Source organism: Scyliorhinus canicula, chromosome 15 (assembly GCF_902713615.1).
Source record: "Scyliorhinus canicula chromosome 15, sScyCan1.1, whole genome shotgun sequence".
NCBI classification, from domain to species: domain Eukaryota; kingdom Metazoa; phylum Chordata; class Chondrichthyes; order Carcharhiniformes; family Scyliorhinidae; genus Scyliorhinus; species Scyliorhinus canicula.
In genome coordinates, this window is record NC_052160.1 from 67,426,983 (window position 1) to 67,443,883 (window position 16,901).

The window sequence follows — 16,901 nt, forward strand, 5'->3', positions numbered from 1 at the left end:
CCCAAATAAGGCGTGTTGCAGAAACTTGAATTTTAATATGTACATTCTGGAAGGGTTCCACTGGTTTAATGGGAGCTGATGCTTCAAAACCAGCAACAACTTTCCTACAGATGTACATTTCCAATTTTCTCCAGTCTGCGCCAAAAAGCCAGTCAGTCCCCATCGGCCTCCTCGAACAGGTGCCGGAACGTGGCAACTAGGGGCTTTTCACAGTAACTTCATTGAAGCCTACTTGTGACAATAAACGATTACTAAAATTAAAGCAGTTATTATGTAGTTAATGAATGAAACAGATCCAAAATATCAGATTTCCATGAGGCAAACATTGTTCTTGTTTAAGACAGGTTCTAAAGTTTTTCTCTGAAAAAAGGAAAGTTGGTGATTTAGTACAGAAAACAGTCCTTTAGTTTTCCCTTTATAACAAATATCTCTTAGGCGATACAACAGAAAATGTGCAAAAATCCCCAAAATTATAAACAAGACACTTCTGTAATTCTCAAAACCAAAATCTATTGCTTTATCCCATAAATGTATAAAATATATAATTTGTATAATATTTACCATTAGTCAATATCGTGACACATTTATATGTGGCTTAATTGACGAGGGTCAGTAGCTCAACTTACTGAAATTTGACACATCCCAGATTACGTGCAAAACATATTTGCTGTATTGGGGGAATACAAGGCACATGATTTTGCTTTGACATTTTTCCAAGCATAATCTTTACAAGTGGCATTTCTTGCATGCCACTTGCCCATTCGCTTGGTAGAAATAAAATGAAATCAAAGTTAAAATTTGCCTGTAATAATAGGGCAACGTTTAGAATTAACCCAATATTGCACTCTTATCATTGTGCTCAGCGGATATTTAATTCAAGTAAGAATTCTTCATTATAGCCTCAACTGTCCCATGAGAGGTTACTTTGAAGTTGCTATACCAAATTGAATTATGAAACTCAGAAGGAGTACACAGTATTAGGCTCGGCTGCGTTTTGTGTTTAAAGGAGAAATCCAGTTGATAGGTCAAGGCCTGTCATACAGGACTCCTTCAAGATTGAAAAAGATACAAAGCAAGATATATCAAGCGAATCAATAAATCCAAGTCTGGACTTTTAAAGCCAGGAAATATTAAAGAAGAAAATTATACTTCAAGTCAATGTCACAGCAGTTAGCAGGCATTCATAAAGCCAACCTCTTCTCCCAGAATCAAGCCTGATACTGATTCTAATAATCAATACTACGCAGTTTTTGTTTTAACTTCAAAGAGTACAAGTAAAATTACTTCAGGGTTTTCACCAGTTGCTACGGAGTGATCATTCAATTGCTCAAAATATCAAAATTTCATCATTGTAAGGAACATCGCATTGATAAATTCCAGTGATTGCATTCCACCGCCTATCAGTTTAGCATATATGGAATATAAAACTCAGAATGTTATCACCTTAGATTTCTAGTTGGTTATCAAGTTTATCCATTGTCAAAGCAACCTGGCTTTGTTTTATGGTCAAAATAAAAAATATTAGCACATGGGAGTGAGGAGGACTATATTGTAATCTAATCAACAAGTTTTGAAATTTTGACATTTTCACAATACTTCCACCATTTTTCTCTGGCAAGATGGAAGCCGACTGTCCACTATTTTCTCTGGCAAGATGGAAGTCTGCCAAGAAATTGCACATGAGGCATTCACCGCGCACCCATTTTCTTTAAGGCTTTTAGTGCACCCTTGAGATCAGTCAAATAATAAATTTGTTGGTTTGGGATAACCAAAGACAACAAAATCAGGCTGGTAAAGCTCATACAACTTTTTCCTCCAAGCCACTGGAATTTTTGAAAACCAGTCCTCTTCCCAGCTGCTAACTGTCCGGTTCCGCAAACTGGGTGGAAACTGAACAAACTTTTCCACGTTCAGCAACTTCAGTAAGTAACTAGCATCCTCATCCAAACTTTCAAGTTTTCCAATAAAGTCATAATTTATTTGACATGGGTGACAAAGTCTGTATACTTGTCGCCAATGTTCATTAAAAGGCCTATCATTCTCAGTCTGTGTGTCCAACAAATACTGAATAAAGTTAACAAAGGTGGGCTTGATTCCTGCAGAGAAAGCCTCATTGACAGATGATGGCGGATCAGAATAATTTGCATACAGCTGGAGCATTGGGATTGCAAAGTGGCTGTAAAAATCCTCATTCTTAATTCCAAACTTGCTGCGGAATGCCGAAATTAGTCTTACAAAAGGATCACGTACGAAGAGAAATTTGGTGTACTTTTTCAGTTTGATCTTCATGAGGTGTTTTGAGAATTTGCCATAACGCTTCCAGAACTTGCTGAAGGTGAAATGGCTGGTGGAGTTATGAACAAGATCCCTGGGGATCTCAAGTGGATCATGATATGGACTGCCTTGTTTTAAAAGACTTCCGCTTAATAGAATCATGATCCGTTTCCAATTAGTGCAGGCCACTTTGGGAACGTAACAGTAAATAATTCCATGCCGGTCATCCACAATTAGGTGGTCCAAATCCTTATTCGGAATATCTTCAAAGTTCCTATTTTTCCCTGAGAACGTGATACTGGAGTCTGCGCAAACATCTTTAATTTTCTGTTTCCTCTCATACTGTATCCATTCTAACTCGGTCTTAGTCTTTATAGAGTCAATTCCCAAGTCAAAGCCTGGGAGTTTCTCCTCAAGGCTGGGTACGGATATTGCATTGAAAGTTTGTTCCAACTCATGGGAGCCTCCTCCCTTTTGATATCTCATTGTGCTTTCTACATATGTTAAGTCAAGATCACCCTGAGTTATATCAGCTTCAGAACTGGGCGTTCTTTCTTCGACTGACTTTTTGGAAAGTAGCTGGTCACTGTTTAGGTCCATCACGGGAGGGAGACGAGAGACCTGAATTCTTGTGATTGCCGTGTGCAAATAAAAATGGGCCGTTCCAACATCATCCCAATAAAATATGATCAGTAGAATCATAAACACAGAGGCCATGATGCCACAGATCTGGAAGATCCGAGACTTACTCATTTTGAGTAAATGCATAGGAGCCCTGCTTCTGTTACCAGGCCTTTGCTGGATGTTCATCTACAACGAACCATCTCGAAACAAGTGGACTCTGGAGCAAAAGAGAAAGATTTCAGAATCATTCATTCATAATCTATCCAATACAAGAGTGCTGGTGCCATTATATAACCATTTAAAAAACAATAATCAAACATAATTACACTGAAACTTAGATGTTTTGATTTCATTTGTAAAACTTCAAAATAGAAATATTTAAAATTTGATGCCATTAACTGCAAAATTTGGCTGGTGCATAAAAGGTAGGCACTGTACTTCTGTTATCCAACTTACATTCAATATATAACTTTATTGGAACTGCCTAGTAAAGTTGTAATATTTGATCAAATATTAACAATAAAGAAGAAGCAAAGCAGCTATCAGCACACAGTACAGTAGAATTGTGGCTTTATTGGTCCAGAGGCTAATAATCTGAAAACTGGAGTTCAAATCCTACAGTTGCAATGTGAGAATTTAAATTCAGTTTTTTAAAAAATGTGAGAAAAGAAACAAAACCAGTAAAAATGACCATGAAGTGTTGTAAAAATCCAACAGGCTCACTAATATTCTTTAGGAAATTAATCCTTTCATCCTTACTTGGTAAGATGCATACCCGATTTCATCCCATGCTGTTAACTCTTAACAGCTCTTTGAAATAGTCTGGTAAGACGCTCAGTAGAAGTGTTCAGCAAAATAAAGAGTCATGTTTGATTTTAAGGGGGCAACTGATGCCGAGGAAGCTGTTAGGGATAGGGAGATGACAAAATAAATAAGGTACTGATGACATTCGAGATGTGAAGCTCAGAGGTCTTAAGGTCAAGGAAATTTGCTGTGTGTATCCGTGGGAGTGCTGGCACTAATATCAAGGACGTGGTTGAGGTAAGTAAATGTAGAAGTCAACTATTTCCTAACACTTCTAATAGGTAAAAGATAACTATTTAGGATAAATATTAAGCCCCAGTTTTACCCATTTTAAATTAAGGATTTCAACACATTCGTAATCTCAGGTCATCTCAAAACATCCAGCTTACAAAACAGCATAACACAGCATAATTCACTTTACTACACAAAAGAACCTGATGCATGCAAAGGTGGTAGAGATTAAAACAAACACTTTAACTGAATTAATGAATACATTTTTCAAGACAGTGTCCAAGGACAGGGCAGGATCTATAGCAACAGCATGGACATAAAGGCTCTATTGTTATAACAGCTAAGTCAGCAAAGGACCAGTTCAAACTGTCCTTGATAACAGCACAATATTGCACTCTTTAACATACATAAGTATGCAGATACGAAACAATTAGAACTAATGTTGCATATTAAAGATGGACGGCTTGCCATCAAATCAGATGAGTTTGAATATAACCCAAACCAATTAGGATTATATTAGGGTGTAATTAGATGGCTTAAGACAGATATAAACAGTATAGCTGTAATGTTTTGTTCGGCCATTTTCAGTTGAAGCTGTCGCTGTAGCTGGGCTGGATCATTAGCTGGATTTCTTTCTCTCTCTCTTTTTCATGAATCATCTATACTTTGATCTGAACTATACTTTGATCTGAACTACACTGTCTCCCTGTATTCATATTTCATTTTCAGACTTTGACTTTTAAAGTTGTTACGAGCTGTTTGTCTAAGCAAGATCATTTCTGAGATTCTTTGAAAGCTTCAAATTGTCTACGGATTGCCTTCTAAATGACTTTCAAATTGCCTTCTAAATGACTTTCAAATTGTAATGAATAGAAGACAAATAAAACAATTCCTATTTGCACTTGAGAAGTTTTAACTTAAATTTCTACTGAGTTCCAGTAATCGCAAAGTGCTGCTGAAACTGAATGGTAGATCTATCAATTTGGCGAGTCAGCCAGGAGGGGAGGAGTTCTGAGACGAGACTGGACAACATCGGAGAGGTTCGGGAGCTTCGGCAATAATCGGAGGAGACAGCCAGGACCCATGGCTAGACTAGGGTAAGGAATACCTTTTTCACCCATTAAAAGTCTTAAAGCCGCATCAATCAGTGCTTCGACCCCTGAAAAGGACATTTTGATAGACTGTTAAATCAATCAGGTGCCGGTCGTTGAGACTAACACAGTCTACACACAGTTAGCGACCTAGAAAAAGTTACGTGAAAGGTTGAATTTATGGCTGATCCAGATCAAAGTATAGATTCAGAGCCTTTAGCAGGCAGAAAATTACTCCCATGAGTTCCAAAGGAGGTTATGGGGTACCAGATGTCTCTATTGAAGATATGTTGGGAGATGTTGGGTCTTTCATTCGTAGACAATTTGATCTATGTTAAATCTCAAGAAAAATTGAATCAAAGTATGATATCCCCAGAGGACTGTGGTCCTTCGATAATATCAGGAGAGCATGGGGAAAATGCACACGATTGCATGGTGCAGAACGTGCAAAATGGTCCCTGGCAATTATAGGACAAATATGCAGTCACCAAGAAACAACTATTAAAAATAAAAGTGATCATGAGCTTAGGTCCACTAAAGATCAACTAATTGCAGTTGTTGAGGAATTACGAGATGCAAAATCCAAACTTGAGCATTATGATGAAATTGGAACAGAATTGGAAAACAAAACCTCTAAAGTCCAGCAGTTATCTTTTCAAATAGCAGAATTGCAACATCATGTTTTTGAAGTGGAGTCAAAATACCAACAGTTGCAATCAAAAACTGAGTGAATTGAACTTGAAAATTGCAAGTTAATCAAAGAAAGATGTGTTATAGAAGGAGACAGACACTTTTACAGGATACTGCAAAATCCTGACAGACAGTCCTGCAGCTCCGAATTTAAAGCAAAGCACAGCTCAGAATCGACCAGCAGCTGAACAAACAGCACAAACTCAGCAAGCAGTCGCAGAGGCAGAATCGGCAATAGCACAGCTGAGATCAAGTGCCACTACAATAAAATCTAAAATTGATTTGCCCGGCCCCTTTAAAACGCAAACGGGTTAGAGTTGAAAGCAAAAAAATAGAAGGTGAAACTATCACTAAAACCATATATGGTCACCAGTGGATTAATGAACCAGCAGATCCTGAAAAAATTGATGAATGGTCCAAATATCTTCCATACCCTAAAAAGGTTGGTATGACCACATGGGATAGAATTCACAGATTACAATCCATTTACAGTCTCCATCCATTTGATGGAGTACAAATTCTGACTATCATGTTAGGTACTCATATAATTTCAACCCTTAGAACTGAGGTGGAAGTTGCCCTTGGAAATGATTTGCAAAATTTAGAAGCTGGTTGGCTAGCAGTCAAGAATTGGCTATTAAAATTCCTTCCCGCCCCGAGGACTGATTGGTCTCAGATCACATCTTGCATTCAAAAATATAATGAAGATATTCAGGATTTCGAGGAAAGATTTTTACAGACTTGGATGGAATATTCAGGAATGACACTTGGACAGGAAACTGACACATGGGACGCAAGCACTTTAAGTCCATTAAAAATGGCTTTTATAGCTGGTGTTAAACCTGAAGTTTCTGCTGCCTGGAATTTGGTTTTACCAGCTTGGGCCACAGCTGGCACATACCGGGACATAGTTGATCAATGCATTCAGATAGATTGTGGATTGCACAATCAGGCAATCTTTAACACTGCAGCTACTCAAATGCAGCCTATGGCCACCTGCTCAAATGCAGCTTGTTGCTCAATTTCAGCCTATGTTACCTGCTGCTCCAGCGGCGGCCATTGCAGCGCCTGCAGGAGTATCAGCAGTAACTACAATTTCACCACAAGCGTCAGGGCAAACATGTATCCTTGCTCCATTAAAATCACGTAAGGAAATACCACAATGTCTTTTCTGTGGTAGAATAGGACACTGGATGGCAAAATGCTATCATAAACAACGGATAGATTTGAGAGATGATAATGAAGTAGACAATGTTCACTACAATACATTTCTACCTCGTGGTCAATCACATAACGCGCACAAACAAGACGCACCTCGGGTTACATTCCAACAAGACACACCCAGACTTGCGTAGAGATTCTAGACCCTCCCAGCCGTTTCCACATAGGGAGGAACCTTCCCCACGTAGGGATGAACCGTACCCGCATAGGGACCTATGCAATGATGACAATGCTATGAATGAATTGTTAAACAGCTGTCCTCCAGTTCTTTGTATGATAATTCAAAAAACTACTCAACCCCACTCTTGATGATTCTCTCAATTTTCCTCTACATGCACTTTTAGAACAGAAAAATGATGGAATATATATTTCATTAGGAGTGGGAGGTATTCATATCGATTTCTTATTTGACACTGAAGCTGAACTTACCTGTGTTACCGATCAGAATGTTACATTTGTTCCCCTAACTGCAGAAAAAATTTAAGCTTTTGCTGCAGGAGGAGACTCTGTTACTCTTTGGAAGACTAAACCATTGCTTTTAGAATTTGGACCACATCAACTGATGGCATCAATATGGGTATGTCCGGTAACACAAGCACTTCTCGGTATGGACATCTTATCACAACTAAATTCTTCACTCAATTTCAATAATGGAAAAATCACCTGGTCCATTAGACACATCAAAAAAGATGAAATTCAAAATCATCCAATTTGGGCAATTGACAAAAATGATTGTGGTCTTTTGAAAATGGAACCAGTCACTTTTATGGGATCCGCTCCACCTTGTACCAAACAATACCCTCCTATTAATAAAACTTCCAATTCAAGGCATTCTACCTATAATAGAACAACTTGAAGAAAGGGGTATTTTAGTGCGCAATCACAGTTCATCAAACAGGGATTAAGTGAGATATATCATAAGGGACACAGCAAAGTGGAGTTGTGGTCACTGTCAGATCACCCATGATCCTATTGACTGGCAGAGCAGGCTCGATGGGCTTGAATGGCCTTCGCATTACCAGACTAAGCTAATCGGGGACCTGCAATGCAATTTGCTTCAGATCAAATTTTATGCCCTTCCTTTTTCCAAATTGAACCTGGAACTTTTTATCACTGGTAAGGCATGCTGTTTTCTTAGTTGATAATACATTACTTCTTGCTGGAGTTCAATGAATGTAATGAAATGTTGCCATTTGGACTTTTCCAAATTAGCAGTAGGTACACAGTAACCTCATATATATATATAAAACATCCTTCTGTTATTATTCAGTGTGATTAAAGAAATATTTCCCCTTGTGTCAAAGCCCCACTCTACTCGCATCATTTGCTGAAGTATTTAATGAGACTAATTTTGTGATGCTATTGTGTACCAAATCATTTTAACCACTCCACCTGCTAATTGTTCCTCAAGATATCATTTCTTTTTAAAATTGTTTGAAAGGCAGCTGGAATAAAAATAACACCTTGCCAAAAGACAGCACATACTGCCATTCATTGCTCCCTCATGTCATATCCTGTATTTATGCTGTGGGAATGTTAGAATGCCACATGTGGCTGCCAACTACCCAATCATTTTCATTATTTACATTTCTTTTTACCCTTGTCCAAAAGTTGATATAAGCTAAAAAATATTCATCCCAATGGTTGGCTATGATATTATATGTAATTTTAAGACTGATTAGAAATTTGCTTAATTTTTTCCCCAGATTATGCAATTTTAACAAAAATATGACCCAAATCTTCCCGTATTTGTAGTGTCAAATCTGGACTTAAATTGGGAGATGTTTACTAGGACCCCACAAAAGCCCTGAGGCGCACACATGCGCTGAAATTGCTTGGGAAGACAAACTTTAATGGGCCTATTCTGCTGCCGGGACCCTCCGTGAATGCCCACTAAGCTCACGGTCAGAGACACTCAGGAATGACCAGATACTTAACCAGGAAATGGTTAACTCTAACTCAATGTTAGTTAAATAGTTAACTCTAACTCAATGATTAGACAATGTAACTTGAGCACTGCAACTGATTCCTCCCCCACCCCACCCTCCTCGATTGGACTACCCATGCTCCCTCCCTGACCCAACTTGATTACTTCCTTGCTTGCTCACCTACCTGCTCACTCGCCCAATGAAAGATTTGGATTTTCTTTTCATATACATGAATACAGCAGTTAATGTAAAACTTGTACTTTCTCCATTTGTCAATGCTAAAGCCCTGACTGAAAGTTTGGGGCACAAATTTTAACGGGTATAGAATCGACACTGACCAGAAGACTTGGTGGCATTATTTTGAAAGCCTTAGAACAAATTTTAATTGTGCCCGAGTATCTCTTATCTCTTAAGCCATTCATAATGTAGAAAAAGGGGTTAACCAGTGTGACATGCTAATACATAATGTAAATGAAGTTATACCACTGACACTAGTTAGTCATGGGTTAGACTCTCAAAATTCTAACCCACGACTGACTGGTGTCAGTACATCATCATCTATGTCATATATCTATTAAGCCTTTATATTGCACATAGACCCTCGGAGGTTTACAACACAGCATGCTATTTGGCCCATTGTGATTGTTTTTTACTAAAGAATCCACTGCCCTACTGTATTCCAATAACTCTGTAACTTCCATCTTGTTTAATGCCTGATTCTGTATACTACAGATAAGATCTTGCAGCTCTGAAACTGTACCAGTCAATCACGATATATAATTTCTATGAGAAAGGTGAAATGGATATATTAAAAAATTATTTTATATCTGCAAGGTGATGTAATGTCCAAAGATTAGATTTTTCTTTTTGCATTGGGCACATGTTCAGATTGTGACGAGGTGGAAGAAATATGATTTGGAGTATTTGGCTCACTTAAGTGTGACACATCTGTTGTTAACAAAACACCTCCTGAGTTTGGCAGTGGAATGTGTCTATACTTGCTGACAACAGTCTGCCAAATTTGCTGCTTAAGCTGAAGTCCAGTACAAACTATTTGTGTGTTTAAGTAGGACCTAATACTTTTCTCGCATGAGTTCATGTTAACGGTTATCAAAAATGTATTGCTTCTTTAATTTCTGTGTAATTTTCAGCTGTTCCAACTATTAAATACTGATTTTACCTTTATTCTTGTTGAAGACATTTATTTATAAAAAGAAATCTAACTTGTCTCTTTTCTGATAAGTATTCGTTCTTAAACTTGTCAGGATTCTGCTAAACTACACTTGTTTGCCAACCTTGTATCAGCCAGAGATCAAAAGGTTATCTTGCTTTTGGTGGATGCGAGTGCTTCCTACCAATTGAGAGAGCAATACTTTTTTTTAAATGGTCAGAGTTTTTGCTGTACCGTCAGAGTTGCAAAATACAGTTAAGTTGAACAATTCGATCACTAGACGTTAGTGAGGATGGAAAATGTTTTCTGGCTCAGTGCCAGCAACTTGCCGCATTGTGGAATTTTGTCTTTGGGATCTCTTCGCATAACTGCCTTAACCACTAATGAAGCTTTACAACATCTACAATGGTTTCTTTCAGCCGTGGCTGCGTTATTAAGCAAGGTTGGCCAATCAGATACTGAAAGTACTACGTGGCATGCAGTTAGAGAAAAAAGCTCTTTTTGGACACTTTCTCCTGAGTGCTACCGCTGTAACAGTAACAATTTTCTGTTCCTCACAATAATATTAACACTTTGGAGTTTGCAGGTTAAAATTTTTAGAACGTGGACACAGCTGGACAGAACAGAAATGACAAATCGGGCCGGGAGCTGGACGGGAGCCTTGTTGAAAACATACAAAAATAATATTTTTTTAAAGAGACCTTTAAATTAGAGAAGGACAGAAGGGGTGTAGTTTGGGGAGGGGGGATGGGTGCCAATTAAGGCCTTTTGGCAGACTGGAAGCGGAAGGGGAAGTGGGGGGTGCAACGCTCCAGGCAGACGTCGAGGCCTTTTTCACATAACCTGCTTTCCCTTCCACAATGGATGCTTGGCTGCTGAGAGCATTTTTTACTTGTAATTTGAAAATATTGGAGAGCAGGCACCTCCATCTTGAGCTCTCTGTCTCGTTCACCTAGGAAGGTACAGCGGACTCACCAAATGGAGAGACTTCTGGATATTATCATACCGATGGATCTGAAACACAGTCAGCAAGTCATTCAAAATGTAATATTGGCCTTTATTTCAAGGGTGATGGAATATAAATTTAAGGAAGCATTGCTACAAATATATAGGATGTTGTGAGACTCCCATCTAGAGAACTGTGTACTGTTTTGGTCTCCTTATTAAGGAATGGATATATTTGCATTGGAGGCATGTCAGAGGACAGGGGGACCGGTTTAGCTCAAGTAGCTGGACAACTGGTTCGTGATGCAGAGTGAGGCCAACAGCGCGGGTTCAATTCCCATACCAGCTGAGGCTATTGGTAAAGGTCCCTCGCCTGAAGTGTGGTGACTCTCAGGTTAAATCACCACCAGTCAGCTCTCCCCCTCAAAGGTGAAATCAGCCTATGGTCATCTGGGACTATGTGACTTTACTTACTTACTTCAGAGAAGGTTCACTAGGAAGGGTTGACTTATGAGGAAAAGATGAACAGGTTGAGCATATACTCATTGGAGTTTAGAAGAATAACATTTAAATCTAATTCAGAAGTGATCCTACTGAACGATGCAATGTTCTGAGATAACTTGAGAGGGTAAACGTTTCCCCTGGAATAAGACACCACCGTTTCAGAATAAGGGGACTCAGATAGGGAAGAATTTCTTCTGAGGGTCATTTATCTTTGACATTCTCTACCGCAGGGAGCAGTGGAGGCTAGGCCTTGACTATGTTGAAGGCTAAGTTAGACAGGTTTATGATCTAGTGGGGAGTCGAGGGTTATAGGAAGCAGACAGGAAACTGGAGCTGAGGCCATGAGCAGACTGGCCATGATCTTATTGAAAGGTGGAGCGGGCTTGAAGGTCTGAATTAGAACATATTTTCCCAACCCCCAATTCTGCCCAGGGAGTCGGTGGAGCTTGGCAAGATGGGGGAATATTGGTATGTGGGAAAAGAGCTGGATAAAGCAATTTGAGTTATGGGGTGGGATTCTCCATCTTGCCACATCCGCTTTCTTGTGCGGCGTGCTCCCACCAGCAGCAGGATCCTCCGTCAGAAAGCCGGCCAATGGGGTTTCCCATTCTGGGTATCCCCACGCCGTCGGGAAAACCGTAGGTGTGAGTGTGCTGCCGGCGAAGCGGAGGATCCCGCCAATGGAGAATCCAGCCCATGGTTTCTGGACAATTAAAGCACGGAAGCTATTGGAGAACTTAAGCCACAAAGTGATAAAGGTTCAGTACTTCATCTCAGTGGTGTTTACTCACCTTGACCATTTACAGAGAAAAGCACAAAAGAAAGAAAAGGCAAAACTAAAATGAAAGAAAGAGAACCTGAAAATAAGGCACTCTACTAACATCGGAGGGTTCAAAAATAGACTTGACAAAAGTCAGTACTTATTAAATTTCATTTGTTAATTTACTGCAACACATTTCAGAAAAATACATTAATCAAAAGCATTTCAAGATAGTCTATTTCTTTGCTAAATAGTAGCCAGGCTTTTGCACTGCCATATGCTGCACTCTGCAATTGTCTCCTCATTCATTTTAATGGGTGGCAAATTGCCAAATGGTTAGTGCCTAAGCAGAAAACTCTTGTTTTTAAATTGTTTCAACTTGTAACCAGATGGGGTATCAGCACAAAAATTCATTCATGTGAATACAACATTCCTACTTGGAAAAACATCCACCAAAGATGTAATGGGAAATTTAACTTGTAGTAGTCAATAACTGCCTCTCCTGAGCAATAAGTGCGACAGCCGATTGATGGAATTGATCCGTCTATTCCCAGTTCTTCAGCATGGTATGCTTGATATCTATCACTATACATTGTCCTTCATCATTCTCACCTCTCTTTCAAAATTATCCTGCTTTTCCTCATCTACTCCCTTTGCAGATGTTTTCCTCATTGAATTTCCAACAATGTTCGGTCTTCAGTCTCTACAATGATGGATTGCTAATCTTTAGCGATTTCCATCTATCCAAAACTCCAGTTGCCCTACCACAGCTGACTTCTTTGCTTGGTTTCAGCAGCATTTTGCGATTACTGGAACTCAGTAGAAATTTAAGTTAAAACTTCTCAGGTGCAAATAGGAATTGTTTTATTTGTCTTCTATTGATTACAATTTGAAAGTCATTTAAAAGGCAATTCGTAGACAATTTGAAGCTTTCAAAGAATCACAGAAATGATCTTCTTGCTTAGACAAACAGCTCGCAATAACTTTAAAAGTCAAAGTCTGAAAATGAAAGATGAATACAGGGAAACAGTGAATAGTTCAGATCAAAGTATAGATGATTCATGAAAAAAAGAGAGAAAGAAATCCAGCTAATGATCCAGCCCAGCTCCAGCTTCAGCTTCAACTAAAAATGGCCGAACAAAACATTACAGCTATACTGTTTATATCTGACTTAAGCCATCTAATTACACCCTAATATAATCCTAATTGGTTTGGGTTAGACTCAAACACATCTGATTTGATGGCAAGCCGTCCATCTTTAATATGCAACATTAGTTCTAATCAATTTACACAGTGGGGAAGAGAATTCCAAAGACTAACAACCCTCATAGGAGAAATTTCTCCTCATCTCTATCTTAGATGGGAGACTCCAAGGGTGGAATTCTTTTCTCCCCACGCGGCGTGGGAAAATCGCGGGAGTGCCTCCTGACATTTTTTACACCCCCTGGGATTCTTCCCCCCTCCCCCTCGGAAACATCGCCGATCGCCGGCTTTCACGGCGAACAGCGATTCTCCGAGCCCGATGGGCCGAGCGGTCGGCGCTTCACGCCCGTTTCACCACGGCAGCAACCACACCTGGTCGCTGCATTCATGAAACGGGCGCCAGATGCCCGTTTTGGGCATCTAGGGACCCGATTGGCACAGGAGCACCACGACTGTGTTCGGGAGGGGACAGGCTCGCGATCGGTGCCCACCGATCATCGGGCCAGCGTCCAAAACGGACGCACTCTTTCCCCTCCGCCGCCCAGCAAGATCAAGCCGCCACGTCTTGCCGGGCAGCTGAGGAGAAAGATGGCCACCGCACATGCGCGGTTCGCGCCGTCTGCGCGATGAAGTCATTCGCGCATGCGCGGGTTGGAACCAGCAACCCGCGCATGCGTGGATGACCTCACAAATGCGCCGTTTTGCGTGTCATTTCCGGCGCGACAAGGTCGTGGCTGGGAAAGACGGAGGCCCGCTCCTAGCCCCCCCCCGGGTGGCTGTGAATTAGGTGCGGGGAGCGGGCCCCGAGGCCGTTGTGAACCTCGGCCGAGTTCACGACGGCCTCCACGATTTTGGCCACCAGCAGAGATTTCTGCCCCAAGTTCTCGATTCCCTTGCAAGGGAAATGGTATGAATGGTACCCAAAGTGGGAGTCTGGTTCACTTCCGTCCAAATATAAATAATTAATTTGTGCAGATTATGCTGTCAGAAATCTCATGTGACAATAAAGCCAATGGGCGCAATTTAATGGGAAAAAAAAGAAACCCTTTTGGGCATGTGTAACAGGGTGTTTCCCGGCACTTGCACCACTGAGAACGATCTGGGTATTGATCTTTTTCGAGCCTTGGCCAGGAACATCCCACCGACGCAACACTTCAATCCATTTCCTGCAGGAACAAGCACAGCTCGCCAGTGCAGGAAGAGGTCAGGGTACCACTTAAACCTCTCAACCCCCCCCCCCCCCCCCCCTCCCCCCCAACACACCAATTAGAGGGTCCTCAAGTCTCCCGCACCCCACCTCATGAGGTCAAGGCACCCCTGCGCACGATCCCCAGCATGGGCAAGATGCTACCCAGGCACCTTGGCACTATCAGCCTGGCAGTGCCCCTGCCTGCCTGGCAGTACCCACTCAGAACCCTGGCCTTTACAGGGTAGCACTGCCAGGGGACCAGGATAGCAGTGCCAGGATGCTATTGGGTGCCAGGGTACACTGCCTGCTGGAGGTCTCCGAGACGAGGCCGTTCAAACCCGCGCCTTGGATAACTCCCGAGTAGACATATCAAAGGGAGCCTAATTGCTCACTTGCATATGCAAATCTGGTTCACGCCCAGTAAGGGCGAGATCCAGATTGCGACGCCTCACGAGATCTCACAAGGCATAACAAGCATTGTAAACCTCGCAAGAGGCCACTACCGGCTTCGGCACGTCCCGAGTCAGGCTCGATGAGGCCGTTCGATCATGCATAATATCTCTCCCCTTCGTATGGATCTTACAATTGTGTGGAACAAACCTCATTCATCATAATAAACAAATGGAATACATCAGCAGTTGGTTGGTACATTTAAGACAGCTGGGTGGATATTTCAGAAGAGATTGAAAGAAGGTTATGAAAATACAGTGGTATGAGACACTTTGTAGACTCTGGAACCAGAGATGATTTTTTAAAAAACAATCCTATATATTCCCCTCCCTGCTGCCTGTGAGGATAGCAACTGAAATGCATTATAGGTTTGGTTAGTCTGAGTCTAATTCACAGTGATCAGAGCCACAACAAAACTGCATACAATTTAGCAAAAGTTATCAATCCCACTCAGTGAATACTTGAGGGATAGCTGCTTTTGGATGTTGACAGATTCATACTGATTCAGTGTTCTGAAACTGTGGTTAAAATAATTATTTAGGCTAATTATAGAGAATGTGATGAAGCTGGCTCCACGAGGCGCTTAAGTGGACTGGACACTGTCCACATGGCTAAAAAGCATCTCTTCTGCCTGGTCTGTTTTCTCAAATCTTAAATGGTCAAAGTTCTAGGGGAGGACAAAGAAAATGATTCAAAGACACTCTGAAGCTCTTCATGAAGCATGACAGCACTGACATTAATGACTGGAGAAGCTTGCTGTCAGTCGTTGGAACAGAGAACAAGCTGCCCATCGGGTTGCATCACCCTTTTGAGTCACAACATCTTAAATGATGAGGCAGCGTGGTGCCAGAAAAGAAAAGAAAATTCTGCACTCTGAATCCCACTATCTCCTGGGACATCCTTCCCCATGTGCCCAAATATCAGTGGGTCAAGAACTGGCCTGTTCAGTCACACTAAGACCCATGGCAGAAACTCGCGATCATTAATTGGCATCCTCAAATCAAGGTACAGCCACAACAATGTTGACAAAATGGTGATGAAAAGAAGAAAAAGAGTGCAATCTATTCACCTGCAGCAATATCCCACATCTTGATGAACACAAATCACCTAAAATAACCAGATAGGCTAGCTCCCAGTAAGACAACTGCATAAAATTATTTTACATAGAAACACACATTAGAAGCAGGAGATGAGCATTCGGCCCTTCAAGCTTGCTCCACCATTCATTATGATCATGGCTGACCATCAAGTTCAATACCCTCATCCCGCTTCCCCCAATATGATGCCTTTAACCCCACGAGCTATCTCTAATTCCTTCTTGAAATTACACAACAGTTTGGCCTCAATTACTTTGTGATAGTGAATTCCACAGATTCACCACTCTCTGGATGAAGACATTTCTCCTCATCTCAGTCCTAAAAGGTTTACCCCTTATCCGCAAATTATGACCACTAATAATAGACTCCCTCACCATCAGGGCATTCTTTCTAGCCTGTCCAATCCTGTTAGAAATTTATAAATTTCTATGAGATCCCCTCTCATTCTTCTAAACTCCAATGAATATAATCCTAACTGATTTAGTCTCTCCTCATACAACAGTCCCGTCATCCCAGGAATCAGCCTGGTAAACCTTCGCTGCACTCCCTCCATAGCAAGAACATCCTTCCTCAGATAAGGACACCAAAACTGCACACAATACTCCAGGTGTGGCTTCACCAATGCCCCATACAATTGCAGTATTGCAGTAAAACATCCCTATTCCTATACTTGTCATGGGAATGTCACTTGAAGAAATGTTTGTCTGCTCAAGTGGCTG

General features: G+C 41.0%; 1 protein-coding gene across 18 annotated transcripts in view; it reads right to left on the reverse strand.

Moving 5' to 3' along the window:
• Positions 1–382: 382 nt before the first annotated feature.
• chst12a (carbohydrate (chondroitin 4) sulfotransferase 12a) overlaps positions 383–16,901 on the reverse strand; it is a 39,173-nt gene continuing 22,654 nt past the window's right edge. For 17 of the 18 annotated variants that reach the window (XM_038819321.1, XM_038819319.1, XM_038819316.1 and 14 more), the window contains one exon: positions 383–3,115. In XM_038819321.1, the coding sequence (XP_038675249.1) occupies positions 1,735–3,084 (1,350 nt within the window). In that variant the 5' untranslated portion in view covers positions 3,085–3,115 and the 3' untranslated portion in view covers positions 383–1,734. Of the gene's footprint in view, positions 3,116–11,009; positions 11,049–12,855; positions 13,259–16,901 lie in introns of those variants that run through there. The other variant, XM_038819322.1, reaches the window with a different exon arrangement.